The following is a 19,846-nucleotide window of genomic DNA, read 5'->3' on the forward strand; positions in this document are numbered from 1 at the left end:
AAATAGTACACAACTAATGAGTAAGTCCAGTCCTCTGTGTCTGCAGTACAAAGCATACATTCAGCCCCTAATTGAATAAATATGCAAGTATTCAGATTTCTGTAGATATTGCCATTTTGCAAATGCAGTAATAAATTAAAAGCTTTACATTGCATTCCAACCACATATAAAGGGTTGATTCAGACCCTTGGCCTCACACTAGAATCCAGCACGGCTTGCCTATGCCTTACTGGCTACAAAGACAAACTTTTTATTCTAGTAGCTTAGTTGTAGGCCTAGCCATCGCACTCCACTGTGCCTCCCCGATGGCTAAAGGAATTCAAATGGGCCCCCAAACCAGAGGGTTGCTTCATCCGATGTGTCCAACGTACAGGGGAAAGTAGCTGACGGTGTTTCTCTTTGAATCAGTTCAGCAGACACACACACACTTAATTCGGCAAGAAAGGTTTGCTTGTGGCTCATTTCAGGGAGATGATGTAAGGCTTGGTCACTGATGCTGCTGCTCCCTCCCTTCTTTAAAAAAAGGGGGGGGGGAATTTGGGTCAAGTAGTTGTTTCTTGCAAAACTCTCTCGCAATCCGTAACAAAGTCAAGAGGCCCTGCCAGAGGTGACATAAAGCAGGGCTCGCCGCCTCTTCTGTGAGGGGAGCAAGCGCCTGGGCTCCGGCTTGCCCTGTTCCCACAAACGGATTACAGCGACGTGCCCCCGCGGAGCAGAGCCCGCTGGAAACACGTGTGGTCACCGGTGATCCTGGTGGAGCCCAGGTGGGCTCATTGACAGGTATAAGCAGCCTGGAGCCTTCGCAAACCCTCGCACCTCTGCATCCCTGCCTCGAGCTCCCAGGCTGCTCCAGAGATGAAACAGGAAGAGGCTGGGGTGGGGGGGGGACAGCCTCTTTTGCATGTTATGTCTCTCTGGCCCAGCTTTGTTTGACACCCGACCAATCTCCTTAATCAAAATCACTCCCTTTTCCTCCACAGGTGAGTTTCTGGAGAGTGTAAAGGGAAGGAAGTGCCTCTGTTGGGAAGCGAGTTGGTGGCAGGCCACCTGCTAGTTTGGCTCTGCACGGGGCTAAGGGCATCGATTCTGCAACCTGTGGGTGAGATGGACCAAACCAACGGCCTGGCCTTGAGCAGATTCTGCACGTGTTCCCCAAGATGGCCAAAGAAACAGCCGGAATGGAAGCTGGCCCCGCCAGCAGGGTCAACCCTACCACCTTCCCGTGGATCAGTGGTCTAAGAAAAGGTCAAGGAGTTACCAGGCCACGGTGCAAAAGATTTCTCCTTCCATGCATGCATCAGAAAAGCATCCATCACAACTGTTCCTAATGACGATACCTCATCCACGTAACAAGCTGATCCGCAGTAAAGCCCCTATTCCTTCGCTGGACAAAGAACCATCATCTTGCCCTGCAGCTAAGGAATCTCAGATAATTATGAACACTGTGGTGCAAGAAATGACAAGCAAAATCAAAAGGATTCTTGAGTTCTGTGTACACATATTAACACTTAAATGCTTCTCCCTAATAAGTTTCAGGATTAACAAATGTTTGTCAAAAGACACTGGGCTAAGCAATTGAAATCTGATTTGAAATGGAACCACGATGGTCTAATACATATATGCATGAAATGAAGAAGCTCCCTAACAAGCGTGGCTGCCACCAAATATGCAATTTACATACATTACACACTAATAATCTCAATTTTAATATTATTCTTTAAAGGCAACGGGATGGGTGGTTGACTTAAAGGTTTGCTTTTGTAAAATGTGAATAAGAACAAAAGTTGATCCCAGTTGTCTTCTGCCATTAACCACAGCCTCGTCCGTATGACGGTCTATCTGCCCTTTCTTGGGTCTGTCCCATCCCCACAGAGCTGTGATCGTGCGACCACACTTGACAGACACGTGGTCCACAGGCTCGATGAGGTGTGCAGACCTATGTATGCTCCATTTCGGAAGTGTTGAGCGGCGAGCAAACATCCAAGCATTTTTAAGCCTGGTACGCAGGACTTTATGAGAATTTTTTTCTTTCCTCAGTAGATTATCCATGAAATAGGACAGGTGTACCGGTTATTCAATTACATCTTATCCAAGACCTGGATGAAAATTTGAAATGAGGCCTCCGAGCATAGTTCTTACCATACGGATTTATTAATAACAGTTAAACGTTCCTCAAAACAAAACTTTTTTTTGGTAATCTAAGCCTATTTTCTTATTTTGTCATTGGTTTCCCTCATAAACCAGAAACAAAAATCTCTGCCCATCTGCTCTAAACATAAAATGTGTTCATAATAATCCAGATTTATACCAAATGTATTTTTAAGTATTGCTGAATTGAGAGAGTGCTCAAAATTTATGGCCTCTGAGGTTGCAAAGAGGACTTCCTCTTTTTAAGGAAGAAAATGCTTAAAATGAACGGAGGAAAGGCTCAGAAAGCTTCTTGGATATCAAATGGCTCCGTAGGAAAAAAAAATGTCAATGATATAAGAGTAAATGAATCAAAACCATATGGATCAAATTTTCCCTAAAATACACAGTTTGAAAAATTAAGGAGGAAAAGTGCTTGGCAAAATGTGTTTTAGGTTTTACCAAACCCAAAACATTTGAAGAATCATTTGCAATGGTTGATGAACCCTAAATGCAGCCAAGTCGGCCCATTTTTGTATACAACATAACGGAAAAAAAGAGAGAGAGAGAAAGGGAAAAAAAAGAAAAACTTTCTAGAAACCACGTAACCCCAATGATACTGTATTTCACTCAAGAAATCATTAGACGCTGTCACCAAAAACTCTGGCGATTAGAGCCAAGGGACGGGGGTGGGGCACGGAATGATAAAAGTTTGTTAAATTAATTGGCCTTGTTTTTGGGGTTTGGCTCTGAATATTGTGGAGGTGGGGGCGCAGTAAGGGTAGTGTTTCTTGCGGAGGGAAAGTTAATTGGAGGAACACGGGCCAGATGTTAATTAGTCTCATGTCTTGAGCATATGGTGGGGTTTCCCTGGCACTCTGTATCCCAGACCAGCATTCCTTCTCTCCTGCATGTCCAGCAAGGTGCTGGGAACACGCCGCCTCGGCCTGCAGGGGAAAGGCATGACCTCCCCGTGTTCTCTCCGTATTGTCCCCACACAAGACAACACAACCTCTCCCCCGAAGGCCGCTACTGCAGGGGAGAGCCCTCGCTGCAGTGACTCCAAAGCTTTTCTTCTCAGAGGCTGTTTGTCGTCCAGTGAGAGAAGCCCCATCTCCTCAAGGGCTGTGCGGGTCACATGAAATGCAATTCACTGCAATTCAGTGAGGAGTGGGGAGGTCACAGCCCAGCCCCTCGGTCACCCATCGCTGAGGCTCCCGCCTCAGGTTCCCCCCGACACATCCCATCATTGGGGGGATGTGAGGCCAAACCGTCCATTGGTAAAGCCTCTGCACCAGGCCTGCAGGAAAATAAGGCCAAATGTCAGTGCCGGGGCCTATGGAAAACTTGCTAGGCCCTTGCGCTTCTTCAGCAAGTGAATTGTGTAATTTGTGTTTACACGAGAATTAGTAACAAGTGGAAAAGAGGGAGATTTGGCTTATTTAGACGATGGTGCTGCAGTGGTCTCAGGTTTTCCCTGAGAAAAATGGCCACATTCTTCAGACAGGGACAGATTCTCTCAGAACAAGATACGCTCGCCAGCGATGAAGGAGTGCACAGTCCCTTTCCACAACTTGAGGAAGGATATGGCCAAAGTTTCTAAAAGTGTTTGTCAATAAATACATACATACATGCATAAAAGTGTTTGTCAGTATTCTGATCTTTTGTCAAAATACATGGTGGCCTGTTGCTACTCGAATCTGACCAGCTGGACTGGTGTGACCATCCTGAGTCACTGCCTCACACCTCTCCCTCATGAAGCCAAGGCCCTCCCTGAGAAAAGCTTGGAAGGTGTTGAAGACATACCACTTGGCTGAAGGCTCTGATTCCAAGTTTTAGAGGCATCATCGCTCGAGGGAGCAGATTGGAGGGAGAGGTTGGAGACTTCCAGAAGAGAACCAACTAAAGGACATGCACGCACAGAGAAACAGTTGTCATCCTGGTGTCTAGTAATTCCTCGACAAGAAACTAGAAAGCCCATTCCACCACAGTCCACACACATTCTAACTCATGAGATCCAAGTCTGAATGGCCAACACCACTAGGGAAAAAGTCAAATGCAAGGCACAAACTATTATGAACATGTCCGACAGCCTCCACTGAAAAGATCTACAAAGATCTGACCAAAACGACTCAAAACCCCTTAGATTCAATTGTAACGATAGGAAAGAAAGCAACGTGCAAAACTATATACACTATCATCTCAATTATATATATATTTTTAAAAGGTGTAAGACCCCAGAGAGCCAGAAGGCAATATGTAAACATATTAACAGTGGTTGCCCGGGGGAATTTCTTTTTTCTACTCTGAAGACACTTAAAAATTTTTTTTCTCATTTTCGATTATCTGGGGGAAGTTAAAAGATTGACAGGAAAAGTGTGTAAAGCCAAAAAGCATGCAGAGGGCATATTAGCGAAAAGAGTCCATTAACCTGAACCCAAAAGTTCAAGACACTCATCTCCATGAAATGATTTTAAGATATGATGAAAGCCCTCTGCCTTTATTTTTCATGAAACCCATTCCCTCTCTGCCCAACCCTGTGCTACCACGGGGGCCAGCCCAGACTGAGCCCAGCATCCCAGGCTCCAGCCCCCATTCTCTCTCTGGCACCTGGTGGTCTCCACAGCAGGCCTCGAGCTCGCTGAGCCTCGGTTGACTTGTCCACCTATTAGATGTCCAGGGAGAAGCAGAGGAAGTGGAGGAGGAAAGGAAGGAGAGAAATGGTAAGATTAGATCCATAGTGAATACCGTGTGAGCCAACCTAGTAATAAGCACTTCTACATAATCAGCAGGAAGGCTGAAGGGCCTTTCTTACTCTCTTCTCTAGTTACCAGGTAAACCAGACTGTTCGAAGTGGGCTCTTGCCTTCAAATTTTCTTTAAGATATTCCTAAGAAAGCCAGACAACCAAAAGTAGGGTTGATGCCCCCCCCACACACACACACTTTGATTAAGTAGAGGCAATCCTGCAAACCGAAGGATCCCAAGGCTACAGAAATCTGAGTTCTCATTTCCCAATCTCCTACTCTGTTGTTTTTTCGATATGTTTGGCGTGATTATGATCCACTCATTCTCATTCCCTGACTCTGCTTTGAAGAAATAAGGAGGAACGTCCTTATATTATCTGTCCCTTTTCTAGCTTGTTGGGGGTGCTCCAAGCACAAAGACAACACGGATCCCTAGTGGTGGCTTCAGGAGGAAACGTATGGTAGAAATGCAAAACACCCGGGATGTGTACAAAGAAGCAAGGACTTAACGTGGTATGTAAGAGCATAATAAAGAAATATAGGAGGAGTTGCCTGTGAATTTTCCACTGCTTGCTCTTGGAATGATTTCCATCCTACTGCCAACGCTGGAATCATAAAATCAAAGGTTAACAGTCTCAAGACGAAGTGCTAGTGACTCCAGCTACGTGATACTAATAGACTACAATATAACACACTTATTATAACACACAAGCTCACACACTTACAAGAAACTAGGAGACCCACTTCTGGAAAACAGATCCGTGTCACTATTTCTGTTCTGATTGAACACGAAAGAAATGCCAAGGGAGTCCTGGGTCCACCTTGCAGAAGCAGACAGGGTTAGTTGACTTTTTATGAAAACTTTCAACCAAATCGTGTTCAAAAAAGCTCTGCTACAGCCCCCAAACTACTGATGTTAAAAACCGCAGAGATAACCACTTCTGATGTTCCTTCTAAACTGTGGAAGAAGCCGATGTGCTATAAATCTGGGCATTTTAAAGAGGAGTCTACTAATAAAAGACCATGATTTTCATGCAAAATCACACTCACAAATGCCAGCACTTGGAAATTACATTTATTAAAGTCCTGTAGGAAGGCACATTCATTGTTTTCATGTTGTTATTTTTCGGCCGAGGTTTAAAGCCACCTCTTATTTCTTATCCCAGGATGTGCTATAGGAATCTATGAAACTTAATTACATTGACTGTTACAAAAAAGGATTTATGAACTTTTGCCTTTAGGCAGAAATGTTTATTTCATTGCCTTTGCTATTCATTCTTTTCAACTCCGACGGCTTTGAACTTTTCAGCTGCTCAGAGTTATCACCGTTGTGCAGAGCCCGGGAACTGCACTCCCAAGACGCAAACCACAAGTTGAAGAAAACGAAGAAGGCAAAGATATAGGAGTCGTTATTTTGGCCACCCTTTGTGCCATTAAAATCTCATTTTCTGCCTATTAGAATGCCCTCTTGGTGCTTAGGCGGCGGTGATAGTCGGTGATTAGTGTGTAATTGAGTATAATTGTCTTTTCACTTTTCATTTCTGTCATTCTGAGCTTCTCTCTGTTTTTCTAACCACCAAGAGGAAAAAGGGGGTTAAGAAAAGATAAAGCTGTTAAAACTCTCACTCTCGGCCCCGAAGAGATTCTCGATCGCAATTATAGATTGCAACCCCTTTGTGACACTTCTCCAAATTTAGTGGGCAACTCTCCTCGCCACCTGGGCCAAGAGCTCTCTAATAAAATCAAGCGATCTGTATTTAAACAACTGCTAATAATGTCAACCTCAGACAGATGCCACATGGAGGAAATTTATCCAACCCTCTGACACGCAATTATCAAGGCAATTTATTAATACGATCTCTCAAGAAAGGCTCATAGTCCAATGCAAATTAGAAAAACAATTACAACATTCAAATATCTATATATTCCCAAAGTAGCAGTAATTCTCCTAATTTGCGCATTTATAGCTCATTTATCCCAGAGTTCTGGAGTCATCAGCTGGTCTCTCTCCACCCAACTTGCTTGCTTCCTCTCCAATTGTGTTATAAAGGCTTTAGTGTTTCCGGACTAGGTGCTTTTGTTCACAACCCTATCAGCCGATCAAGTACCTTTTTTTTTTTTTAAGAGAAAACAAACAAACGACAACAACACAATGCGTGTGAGCTTCTGACCCAAAGCCCAGAACGAGGGGTGGAGCTGACTAATGCCTTGACAACTACGGATAAACACAGAGCCTCCCTGATTACATTAAAAATCACTTGGATTTTAAGTCCAAGCTACAACTTTTGATACAGCCTGTAGGAAGGGTGGAGAGAAAGGAAACCAGAAAACTGAAATCATGTGGCTTGTATAAAGAATACATTATGGTTTAAATTTGGCAATTCATTATATGACCGCCTCGGGGAATTGACTGTTTGGTTCTGGTATACAGCAAATCGTCTGTCTGGAAACACGGGACTGACCTGAGGTGAAAGGCCATTGCCAATGGCGGGGTTCATGGGGTTGGAGGGCCCAGATGGAGGCACAAAGCTGTCTGTATAGCTGGAAAATCCGTGCCTGGTGCTGGGGAGGCAGTAGGCAGAGCTGCTGTCTGGGTTGGAAGGAATGGTGCTTTGGTGGACGGTGCTCGGAGGAAGCGGCTGAGGTCTGTGAACAGTGCTGCTGGGATCCGACACGGCTGCAATGAAGAAGACGGTCAGCTCTGCGGCCCGGGCAGGCCAGCAGGAGGAGCGCACCTCCCCGCGCCACCGGCAGCCCCGTCGCTCAGACCAAGCCCTCGTTTCCAACTGCACTCCTTAACACGCACGCACGCAGCCACGTGTCCGCACACGAGCACGACTACGTGACTCACCTACACACCTCCGTGGCATGCCCCCCCCCCAGCCGACGAATGCAGAAGTCACAGTAGCAGTGATGACGAACCTCTGTGGGCAGCGTAAGGATTAACCAGTGTCGGAATGGCAAGTCTCCCAATTCATATCAAATATGCTCTCAAAGCACCTGCGTGTTAGTGTGGGATGCCCGCGGTGCTATCTTTCCTAATCAAAATAACTCGGCCTTATCACTGATCCCATCCATCCGCCTCTGTGTGCCATCAAATAGTGACCCTATCAAAGCTTACCTCGGCTCTATTACTACCGCAGTTAGTGACCATCGTGGAGCTGCACTCCACTGCGGACCAGAGTACAAATGTAGAAGGAGAAATTTTAACAAAGGAAAAGCAAGTGGCACACTGATGGAGGAAAGTTGTTTTGCGTCAGAATACTGAAACAGTACGACATGAGAACACTTGGATCAGAGAGATCCAAATATGTCGTAGAACCAAGCATGCTTCCGAGATGTGACAGGTACATTCAGGATACCCTGATGTCATGTCATTAACACCCAAGCAGCTGCAAGGTCGGCATGGAGGATGATTTCCCTGCCCCTGTAAAATAAGCAGCAGAGAAGGCAATGGGAGTTATATGCAGACCCCTCGACTCCCTCCGTACCTTGCGGAATAGCTGTGGGCTGGTAAGATGTCTCCGACAGCTGGTATGTTGGCAGGGTCGGCATGGCTGTGGGAGGGAATCCCCCCGGAATGAGATGGTTGAAAGCCATCAGTTGATTGGCGCCAGCTTGCTTCCTCCATCTCGCACGGCGGTTGCTAAACCAAACCTATGGATTTAATTTAAAATTTGAGGATTTCACTGATGAAATAATAGTACATTCTTAATGAATTTTTCATGCTAAAACAGATTAAAGGCCCCTTACTGACAGGGCAAATGGATGCAAGAGCCCTCCCCTCCTGTGTTGTATTGTCAGGGGAGAAAGGAGAGTTAAATGTCAAGGGTCAGGAAAGGGGCTTCCTGGACCTTCCAGGGCCCTGCAGAGCTCCCACAAACACCGCAATGGCCATGGGCAGGGGTGGCTGAGCAGGGCTGGAGACCACAGGAACGCCCCACTGTCACCATCACCAACACCTGCCCACCTCCATCTATAACACCACTGTAGGGAGGGGGTACAAGCCTCTCTGACCTGTACATGACCTATGTCCAAATTTGGTCTTGCCTATCACACTAACTTTGCATTTGTTATTTTTATCAGGCTGTCTTTGCATTGCTATGATCACTACAGGCAGAGCTCCTGTATCATCATATAAATTGACCAGGAGGCTAAGTGGAACCATTTTAGCATCCCTTTCCAAGTTGAGACATGGTTCTAATCTTAATGGAAATAAGATCAGACCTCTTTGGCATAAGGTAAGTGTTTCGAGAAATGAAAGCATTTTATCTAAGAAGATCCCTTAAATAATCAGTTTATGATTTCTTTCAACAACAGCTTTAAGCACCTCTAATACTCTGTGCCAAGCGCTATGATAACTAGATACAATTTGGAAAAAAATTGGTATAATGTAATGAAAATCTTTCAAAGAGTTCAAAACCCATATATTTTGGCAAGTAGCTGGGGAGAAATGGTGATAATAGGAGTTAGACCCATAACCGGGCGTCTGAAACTTTAAGGAATGGCAATATGAGGTTTTTAATGGGCCCCATCATCTTGCCCAGCTTTTGCATCTGCAGCTTAAATGTGGAACTTTGAATCATTTGACAGAGTGCATTTATGAGGTTTCTCCCAAAATCACAGCACATCTCTACCAATTAAAGAATATTCTAGGGATCCCTGGGTGGCGCAGCGGTTTGGCGCCTGCCTTTGGCCCAGGGCGCGATCCTGGAGACCCGGGATCGAATCCCACGTTGGGCCCCCAGTGCATGGAGCCTGCTTCTCCCTCTGCCTGTGTCTCTGCCTCTCTCTCTCTGTGTGTGTGTGTGATTATCATAAATAAATAAAAATTTAAAAAAAGAACATTCTAATTTCTATACCGAAAGTTCATCGAAAATTTCATTTGGATAAAGCACTGGGCCTGCAGTCAGAGGGAGAAAGGGATGAATGAAATGGTGGGAGAAGACGGGAATCCTCCGCTCCAGCAGCTTTCAGACCTACCCTCCCTCGGGAATCCACAGAGCCCTCACGGAAACCCAAATCACTGTTCACGAGAGGTAGAAGCTCCATATTTGGAAATGCAGAGAAGCAGGGAAAGTTTGGAGTGGAGGCAGAGTTTGAACTCATTTTGGAGTATGGATACGATTTCAACAAAAGGTCACTCTAGATGGAGGTGATAATGCAGGAGACCAGCGTGTCTAAGGAAAGGTAGGACTGCGTTTCCTCACGGGATAGACTAACAATTACACAACCTAACTGTGATTTTTCTTACGTTGTGGACACTTTGAAAAGTGAGGAGGCAAAAAAAAGAAAGAAAAGAAAAGTGGAGCAGGAATTGGAGCAGGAATTCCTCCCTTTTGGAGCAAGAAAGCCCAGTGTAACAAAGACATCACCAAGGCATCTGCTTAAACTCTTGCTGTTGACCAAGCATCTGTCTGGAAAGGAATCTGCTCTTCTCCAGGCTTGTGGTAAGATACTGGTCAGCAAAGCTGCTTGAACTTCCTCAAAGTACTCACAGTTAATACTCCTTAAGTATCCAACAGGAAGCGAAGGTAAGTCAATATTTTCCCATGTTGATACATAATTGAATTAGAGTTTTACTTAACTTAATAAATTGCCACCTGGGATAATAGAGCCATGAACTAGCCAGCACTCGGCTTCGGGTCTGCATCAGTGTGTTGGCTCACTGCACATCTGAGCGTCTGTCACCGTGATTCGCAGAAGGCCTTGGGACAGGCTGTTTAGGCTGAGGGTAAGAAATCTGGGCCGTTTCCATGCCTGAGTGTGCTGTACTACATACCACACACCGTGGCCGTATTGTATATTGAAAACCTTGAGAGGGCAGCCCGGGTGGCTCAGCGGTTTAGCGCCGCCTTCAGCCCAGGGCCTGATCCTGGAGACCTGGGATCGAGTCCCACGTCGGGCTCCCTGCATGAAGCCTGCTTCTCCCTCTGCCTGTGTCTCTGCCTCTCTCTCTCTGTGCATCTCTCATGAATAAATAAATAAAATCTTAAAAAAAAAGAAAAGAAAAGAAAACCTTGAGAAAGGGGCGCCTGCGTGGCCCAGTGGTTGAGCATTTGCCTCTGGCTTAGGTCATGATCCTGGGGTCCTGGGATTGAGGCCTGCATCGGGCTCTCTGCTCAGGGGGGAGTTTGCTTCTCTCTCTCCCTCTGCTACTTCCCCTGTTTGTGTTCTCTCTCTCTCTCCCTCTCTCTCTCTGTCAAATAAATGAATAAAATCTTTTTAAAAATAAAAACTAAAAAAGTTAAAACCTTGAGATTAATAAGTCACACCTGGCTCAGGGGAAGTGGCCTCGGACACCTATCTCAACCAACCTATGTGCGGTGCACCACCAGCTCTAGGCTGGGAAGAGCACTGAATTTCCAAAGTTTCGATGCGATTTCACTCATTCAGACTTACGGTCCCTCCATTCCACTGGTGAGATCCTTTAGGAAGATCTCAGAGCTCCCACTTCCGTCGGTGAAAGGACACGCTGCCAATCTCTCTGTGCCAACTTCCTTCTGTAACCTTTAGATAAGTAAACCGAGTTTGATTTACCCAGTGGGTGGCCAAGCCTGATGGCTCCGTCGATCTCAACCTACTTTTGATCCAAGATCAGTCTAACTCCTCCATCACCCAATTTTTTTTTACCTCAAAAATGTCTCTGCTCAGACAACAAATACCAAGAAACACCATAACTTTCTAAAGATATCTTCAGATTATTCAAAAGACCCAGGATGTAAGGTTTAGAGGTTTTCTTTTCATTTTTCCAAAATGATACAAATACAGGAGACACTGAGTAAACCCACCAGGAGTTATATTTAAAAGATCTTACATTTACAATACAATCTCTATTATGCCTACAATAAAAGTAGTAAAGAAGCAAATCTTTACTAGAAAATTCTACAGGAGGTTCAGAAGTTTCCCAGGGGGAGGAATTTAAATGATGTTTAAATTTAGGCTGAATAAATCCAGAGGGCTATTTATTCCTGAGAGAACCAGAGATTACTGAGGACTGAGGACTATCCTTCCCATCTCTGGACATTTAACCAGACTTTGTTTTATCATCTTGCCATTGTCAGCCTTCTGCATCTCCTCAGACCAGCTGTGTCTGCCAAAAGAAGCATTAAACATAGATAGATAGGGCGCTGGGGGGCTCAGCGGTTGAGCGTCTTCGGCTCAGGGCGTGATCCCAGGGTTCCTGGATCGAGTCCTGCATCGGGCTCCCCGCAGGGAGCCTGCTTCTCCCTCTGTCTGTGTCTCTGCCTCTCTCTGTGTGTCTCTCATGAATAAATAAAAAAAAATCTTGAAAAAAAAAGATAGATGAATACACACATACATACATATACTAAGGTTGTAAATGGGAAAGTGGTCCTTGCCTTCTTTATACTTTGAAACTCATAGAAGACATCTCTACTATTTTCTAATAGAAAGAAGTTGCCCTTGAAATAGCTTTCATTTTAAATACCCAACACTGACCAAGCACAGTGATCCTGGGATCCTCTATGGCCCCATCCTCTACCGAAAGGCATTCCCTTTAGTGCTCAGAGGTCTCAGAGGACTCTTTCAATATTGTCTCACTAATTCCAACACCAATGAATAATCTGCTAAGTGGGCTGCGTGACTGTCTAACACCGAATTAGTTCATCTAAAATGGGTGGAAGGCATTTGTGACTCAGTTACAATCACCAGAAACCCCTCTTTGTTTTGCAAAGCGTAACAATGGCAACAGAAACAAACTGATTTTTGGCGTTCCAGAGGCGACCAGGCGTGTTCTGCCCATTTCTTAGCCTGAAGGGCAGAAAGGACACATCTTACAAAGTTGGCTATCCCCTCTTAAATGTAACCCCATGACCTATAATTCGATGTAATCTCACTCTCCACACACGTTACCCGGCCTTCGGCGTCACACCTACCTGGTACAGCAGTGGGGCAGGAGGTGTACGCCGGCCCATTACTACTATTAGCTACAGTTAAATGCTAATAATTGCCTGCATAACATCCCACAACATCCAAACACTCCCACAAGGCAAGTTTCTACTTCATTTGATGAACTGCAACCTGGTTCATCTTCATTGGCCCCTGGATCTTCCCCTGTCTCTCTACAGAGCCCTTCCAGAAAGCCATAGTCATGCTTTTTGCAAACGATCTTCACACTCATTTCTGAAGTAATATAATATCCAGTGAGTGTTCTTTTTTTTTAATTTTTTTTTAATTTTTATTTATTTATGATAGTCACACAGAGAGAGAGAGAGAGAGAGAGAGGCAGAGGGAGAAGCAGGCTCCATGCACCGGGAGCCCGACGTGGGACTTGATCCCGGGTCTCCAGGATCGCGCCCTGGGCCAAAGGCAGGCGCCAAACCGCTGCGCCACCCAGGGATCCCATCCAGTGAGTGTTCTAAGCAAAATTTAAATTGAAAGATCCTCATCCCATTATAATAACCAGGGAGAAAAGATAACCACCAAAAAAAAAGAGGATTTTCATAAAATTTTCTCTTCGTGGGTCAAACAAGTAACCAATCTGTTCAGACTCTCAACAGTGTTAGTTGGGGAAAACTTTGTACTTTATTTTTTCTTAAATATTTATTTATTTATTTGAGAGAGTGAGAGAGGATGCACGTGCATGAATGCAGGGAAGGGGCAGAGGGAGAGAGAATCTCAGGTAGGCTCCGCGCTGAGCACAGAGCCCAACATGGGGCTCGATCTCACGACCCTGAGATCATGACCTGAGCCAAAACCAGGAGTTGGACCCTTAACTGACCAAGTCACCCTGGCGCCCCGAAAACTTCATGGTTTAAATGATATAATAATACTTTTTATTCACACAGATGAAATGCAGACTAAGCAAAAGTTGACTCCCAGGACCCCCACCTTGCTAACTCTGGGACCTTGAACAGTTTGTGTATTGTCTGTGGGCCTCTGCTTTCTCATCTACTAAATGGGAGGGGGAAAACTACTTCACAAGATTGTTGTGACAATTAAATGAGACAATACAATCAAAGCCCTTGGAAGAGTACCTAATTGGTATTAAGTGTTCAATAAATGGTAGGTATTAAGTATGAATGTTGCCATCTCTGTCTTAGACACCCAAGAATTAAAGCCTTGTTTTGTTTTCCTAGCTCTGTGGTCTACAGCCAAAGCCTTTGTGCCCATGAGCAGACAGGAGAGTGCCCAAATAACACCTCATATAATTGAAAGCCAGTTTGGCTTGAATAGAGACTTAGGTCAAATTTGCTTCCAAATTTCATGGATTAGTGCTAATTGTCCCATGGTGTAAGCCTAATTTTGCCCATCAAGAAATTACTAGTTCACATTTTTGGTGTGGTCCCCAAAGGCAATCTAACCTACATTATTCCAGATGGGTTGTTTCAAATGCAATTTGAAAAATGGGGAGAGAACATAATACTTAATGCTCAGAAAGAGAATTCACAGCAAGATTTAAAATGCCCTGAGTGGCTCAGTCCATTGAGCATCCGGCTCTTGATTTCGATTCCAGTCATGATCTCAGGGTCATGGGATTGAGCCCCGTGTTGGGCTCCCTGCTCACCAAGGAGTCTGCTCCTTTCTCCCTCTGCCCCTCCTCCTGCTCATGCTCTCTTGCACTCTCTCTCTCTCTCTCTCAAATAACTAAATAAATTTTTTAAAAAATAAAATGCTTGATTAAAGCATTAGATTAAAGCATTAGCACTAGATTCAGTGGCGTTTAATGTGAAAATGCCAAATACAGTGCTTCCCAAGTAGGTAAATTGAGGACCAACTGCTCATCCCTGGACCTTCTCATTCACTCTCTTCCTCTTCTCTTGCCACATCACACTCTCCCAGCCCTCCCATCATTGCTGCTCTCCAGCTCTGACCACTGTATGAAGAGCAGATTGGGGAGAGAATGGGTAAGGGTGATGAGGAGAAGTGCCCTGCTCCCAAGAATGTCAGAGGATCATGGTCCCACAGAAAAGCATACTCAGCTGCATCTTCATTCATCCCAAGAGCAAACTCCCACAGAGAATTTCAGGATGATCATATTTATGAAATAATATTTCCATATTATTATGGAATTCAGGCCAAATATTCCATGCCTATCTTAACTTCTGAACCATATAGATCTGTTGGATAGTGTTAAATCCCCACTGGATCAAAAACACAAGAAACAAGTGTCGGTGAGAATGTAGAGAAAAAGGAACCCTCATGCACTGTTTGTGGGAATGCAAACTGGGGCAGCCACTGTGGAAAACAGCACAGAGATTCCTCAAAAAATTAAAAATAGAGCTACAGGGGGAACCCTGGGTGGCGCAGCAGTTTGGCGCCTGCCTTTGGCCCAGGGCATGATCCTAGAGACCTGGGATTGAATCCCACGTCGGGCTCCCGGTGCATGGAGCCTGCTTCTCCCTCTGCCTGTGTCTCTGCCTCTCTCTCTCTCTCTCTCTCTCTCTGACTATCATAAATAAATAAATAAATAAATAAATAAATAAATAAATAAATAATTTTTAAAAATAGAGCTACGTTATGATCCAGTGATTCCACTACTGGATATTTATTCAAAGAGTATGAAAACACGAATTCCAAAAGGTATATGCACCCTCATGTTTATTGCAGCATTATTTACCACAGCAAAATTATAGAAGCAGCCCAAGTGTCCATCCATAGATGGATAAAGATGTGACATATATACACAATGGAATATTACTGAGCCATAAAAGGAAAATGAAATCTTGTCATCTGCAAGAACATGGAGAGATCTAGAGAATGTAATGCTAAGTGAAATAAGCCAGCCAGAGAAAGACAAATGCCGTATGATTTCACTCATTGGTGAAATTTGAGAAATAAAACAAGGGAAAAAAAAGAGACAAACCAAAAACCAGACTCTTAACTATAGAGAACTGATAGTTACCAGAGGGGAGGTGGGTGCAGGGATGGGTGAAATAGGTGATGGGGATTAAGAGTACACTTATTGTGATGAGCACTGACTGATATATAGAATTTTTGAATCACTCTATTGTACACCTAGAACTAAGATATCATTGCATGTTAACTGTAATGGAATTAAAATCAATCAACCAATCAATCAATCCCTATTGGACTTTGGTGAGAATCTCCAATTACTGATGAAAAATCATGGAGCTAGTTATTTTTAGTTGGGGTATAAGAGAGGCGGCAGTGGCATTTGAGAATATGACAAAGCCAGCCCCCTCCCCGCCACTGCCCAGTTAATGCTCATGTACACACACACACACACACACACACAGGCAGAGGCACAACATTGTGTGAACAGATCTCAAGTCTCCTAGACTTCCAGAAGTCCATCCATGATTATCCTTGTCATCTGTGGACCCAGACTGAGATCATCTGATCTAACCTATCCCATATTTTAAAATTTAAAAGAGAAAAAAAAAATCTGAAGCCAGCAGGATTACAGCAGAATTAAGTGACTTCCTTAGCAAAACACACTTGGCAAGATGAGACCAAAACCCACATTTTCTGATTCCTCCGTATACGCTGTTTCCTCAAACAGCTTTCTTTGCTGTCTTCCATTATCTTGGTTGTAAAAGAGTGATACTTCCCTGCTTTGTGGAGGTCTTAGATGGAATATTTACTAAAACTTTTGCACATCATAAATATTTGCATTCTTTCCCACAAAACTTTAATGCTTGCCATTATTTGCATGATAATACACAGGAGGTGAACTAGGCAAATTCGGCTTTGGTGTACAATAATTCTTAGGTTGTGTACTCAGGTTTGGCTGTGATAAACACAACAGAGCTACTGTCTAAACAGATTTTTATGAAATACTGACAAAGGCCTAAGTTATTATAGCTTTAGTGTCATCTCGATCCAGAAGACTTTAGAGATATTTTACTCAGGAAAAAAAGAAAATAGAATATAGACTTGTTTGAGGGTTTTTTTTCATTTGGTGTTTGGTTTTCCCAGGTGCCCCAAATTAAACTAACTCACACTTTCTGGCTATCACTCAAACTGAGTTGACTTTGCTACTGCTTTCCCAGATCCTTCTAAAAACTAAAGGATTTTGTTCTGGCATTTTAATCAGTGATTAACTACTCCCTTCTTTTTCCTGCTGTGTTAAGTAAAAGATCCATATGCCGGGTGTTGTAGGGAATTTGTTAGGCCGTAGATCATAGCTGTGGTGCAAGACATGATGTGTCTCAAGGGAACTAATGAAGCCATAAGGAATGTAAAGAGTCACCGGGTTAAAGCCACATTAGGACAGCTGTTAGGTTAATGAGGGCCCTGCTTTGGAGAGGAGGTCACTGTATAGAAAAATATGAACCACTCTTTATTGGTTTGATCCCATGTCCTCTGCGAGTTAATGGGCCTTTCTTATTCTCCTTTGACATTCATTGGGCCAGATGTGAATGCTGGGCACCACACAAGCTGCACGGGTCTGAGATTTATTCTGTCCCCGTCCTTGTTTTTGTCAAAGGCAGAAATGACCTACGACAACACCAAACACTTTCAGTTTTCCATCACTCTCTTTGTTTGATTTCTTTAAAAGTTGGTGTTTATTTTTTGACTCTGGGTGCAGAGCTGATCTTCTCTCTGTCTAAAGGACAGACTTGGGATGCAGGCTTGGCCAGCCAGGGAATAGAGGGACCAAATCCCGGGATGCAGCGGGCAGTCTATACAGGTTTGCTGGAAGAGTGGATCTGACTTCAGATTTAAACTAGGTAAACACAGAACTGTAATAAAAGCTATTAGATTTGATAAATGCGATGTCTGTAACCCTGCTATATATAAATCATAATACATACACGACATATTTTCTATATATAATATTTACATATTATGAGAATCTGTGGTTAGCAGTGGTCATTTCTGGAGAGGAGCGCCATATCCCGATGTAACAGGTAAACAGAGTCAATAGCTCCAGCTGTAAAACATCTGCACTATAGGCCTCCCCGTATCTGCGACTCTTCTCTTCATTCACTCTTCCACCCATCTCTTGCTTACGTAATCCGTTACCTACACTCCACCTTCTGAATACCTTCTGCCACTGTCCTGTCCTTTCCATTCCCATGTCCACCAGCCCATTTATGCCCACAGCCCCCACCGCCCATCCCGTCGACTCTGAGAGACCTCACCTGAAACCCAAGCCCTCCACAGGATGTCCTCAGCCTAGAGATCCAACCATATTCCTCCCACCACCCTACCTCTTCCTACCCTCCACCCAAATCCAACGATTCACTGTTCCTCTGACATGACCAAAAATGAAAGATCATCAGGTATGTAACTCATGTGTGTCCAACCGTCCGCGCTTTTGCTCACATCATTTCCTCTTGCTAACATACTCCTCCCACCCTTGCTGTCCGGAGAGCTTCTATTTAGCTTCCAGAATTCATCTTAAATCTGCCTTATTTGTGAGCCTCTCCTGTTATCCAGCCAAGATCTCATTCTTTCCCCTTCTCAACTCCCACTGCACTTTGTTTCTCTTACAGTACTTATCATATCTGATTATTATTATTATTATTATTATTATTTGTATTTACTTTATTAACCATATTAGACTGAAGCTCCTTGGGGGACTTGTCCTATTCCATCTTAGCATTCCTTCACTATCTTAGCAGGACGATGATACATGGCAAGTCAAGGTCAATAAGACAATGGCCCTCACTGGGCTCTGTAGCATGGAAGAGGCCATTTCTGTAGAAGCCTAGAATAGGAGAGGTAATCAGCTGCATAGGAGAAAGTGCTGGTCAATCTAGGGACTATATCAACTGACTAGTTATTGCTGAGTCTCCAGCCTCACTTTGACTTTGAAAGTCAAGTAGTTGGGAAGAACACATTTGCAGATAAGGTAACTTTGCTTAACAAGTTTCAGGACACCCTAAGATATTTTTAATCCTTCAAAGACTGTATTTTATTATCTCTATTAGTGATGAAAATGTTATTTTACCAATCAATAGAAACATACCAAAGTAGCCTTTCCAGAGAGTTCAGAGTAATTCTGAAAGTTCAGAAGAGAATGCAAACAATTCTTAAAATAATATAGCCTTTTGAAATGCTTCTAGACTGTGACACCCATAGGAGGAATTGTACTTGATATACCTTTGCCCATCCTCATAATTTGAAAGACCATTAAGAGGAAGTATATGGAATCCAATTATTATATGGAATCCAGCATTTACTAGCTTCATGACTTTGGTTAGTTACTTCAATAGTCTGACAAACTGGTGATAATAATAATAATAATACCAACGTACAGTTTTAATGATGAAGAAATGGGTTAATTCATGGAAACACTTAGAACAGTGCCTGGCACAAAGGGATCATTCAAAATTTGTTTGCTCTTGTCTAAATACTGCCCCGAACGTCCAGATAGTGCCCGGTATATAATAAGGATTCCTGAAATCCTTTTTTTAAAATTACTTCTGGGTGTACACCCGGCACACTTCTGGGTGATATATCTGATATAACCATATCCTCCTAATAATGATAACCAAAGGCCAACATAAGAATGCACATTTTCATAAACAATCAAAAAAACCCTCAGAAAGCAAAGAAAACAAAAAGGTCACTTTGAAATCTCTCCATATAAAACACTTGTATCAAACAACGTGACAGAAAAGGAGTCAACCCCATTTATCACATGGATAAATTTAAGCGGACTTACCAGCCTATTAAGTGAGAAAAAAGTAAAATAAAGGTGTGACCAGTTAGCCAAGTAAAAACCCCGCTGTTTACACTCGACACACCTAACACAAAAGGGACTCAGTGCAGGGGGATGAGGCAAGTACAAATAAAAATTACAAAGAGGTCACGGTCCTGCCAGCGAGGCAAGGCAAAGAGAAGGCACGGGAGAGGGGAGGGGGAGCTTCGCGGCCGGGCCGGGCTGCAGCTGTCCGTGAGGAGCCTTCCCTAAAGTGGCCCCCGGAGCCGTCCCTAACGTGGTCCTTGGAGCCGTCCCTAACGTGGCCCCCGGAGCCGTCCCTAACGTGGTCCCCGCGTCCCTAACGTGGCCCCCAGAGCCGTCCCTAACGTGGC

The 19,846-nt window shown here is 44.0% G+C and overlaps 1 protein-coding gene across 3 annotated transcripts in view; it reads right to left on the minus strand.

Moving 5' to 3' along the window:
• Positions 1–19,846, minus strand: part of PAX3 (paired box 3) — a 97,531-nt gene that overhangs the window by 11,625 nt on the left and 66,060 nt on the right. For all 3 annotated transcript variants that reach the window (XM_055345401.1, XM_055345400.1, XM_055345399.1), the window contains exons 6-7: positions 8,365–8,530; positions 7,336–7,550 (exon numbers count right to left, since the gene is read on the minus strand). In XM_055345401.1, the coding sequence (XP_055201376.1) occupies positions 7,336–7,550; positions 8,365–8,530 (381 nt within the window). The remainder of the gene's footprint in view (positions 1–7,335; positions 7,551–8,364; positions 8,531–19,846) is intronic.

This window comes from Nyctereutes procyonoides, unplaced genomic scaffold, assembly GCF_905146905.1.
Source record: "Nyctereutes procyonoides isolate TBG_1078 unplaced genomic scaffold, NYPRO_anot_genome, whole genome shotgun sequence".
NCBI classification, from domain to species: domain Eukaryota; kingdom Metazoa; phylum Chordata; class Mammalia; order Carnivora; family Canidae; genus Nyctereutes; species Nyctereutes procyonoides.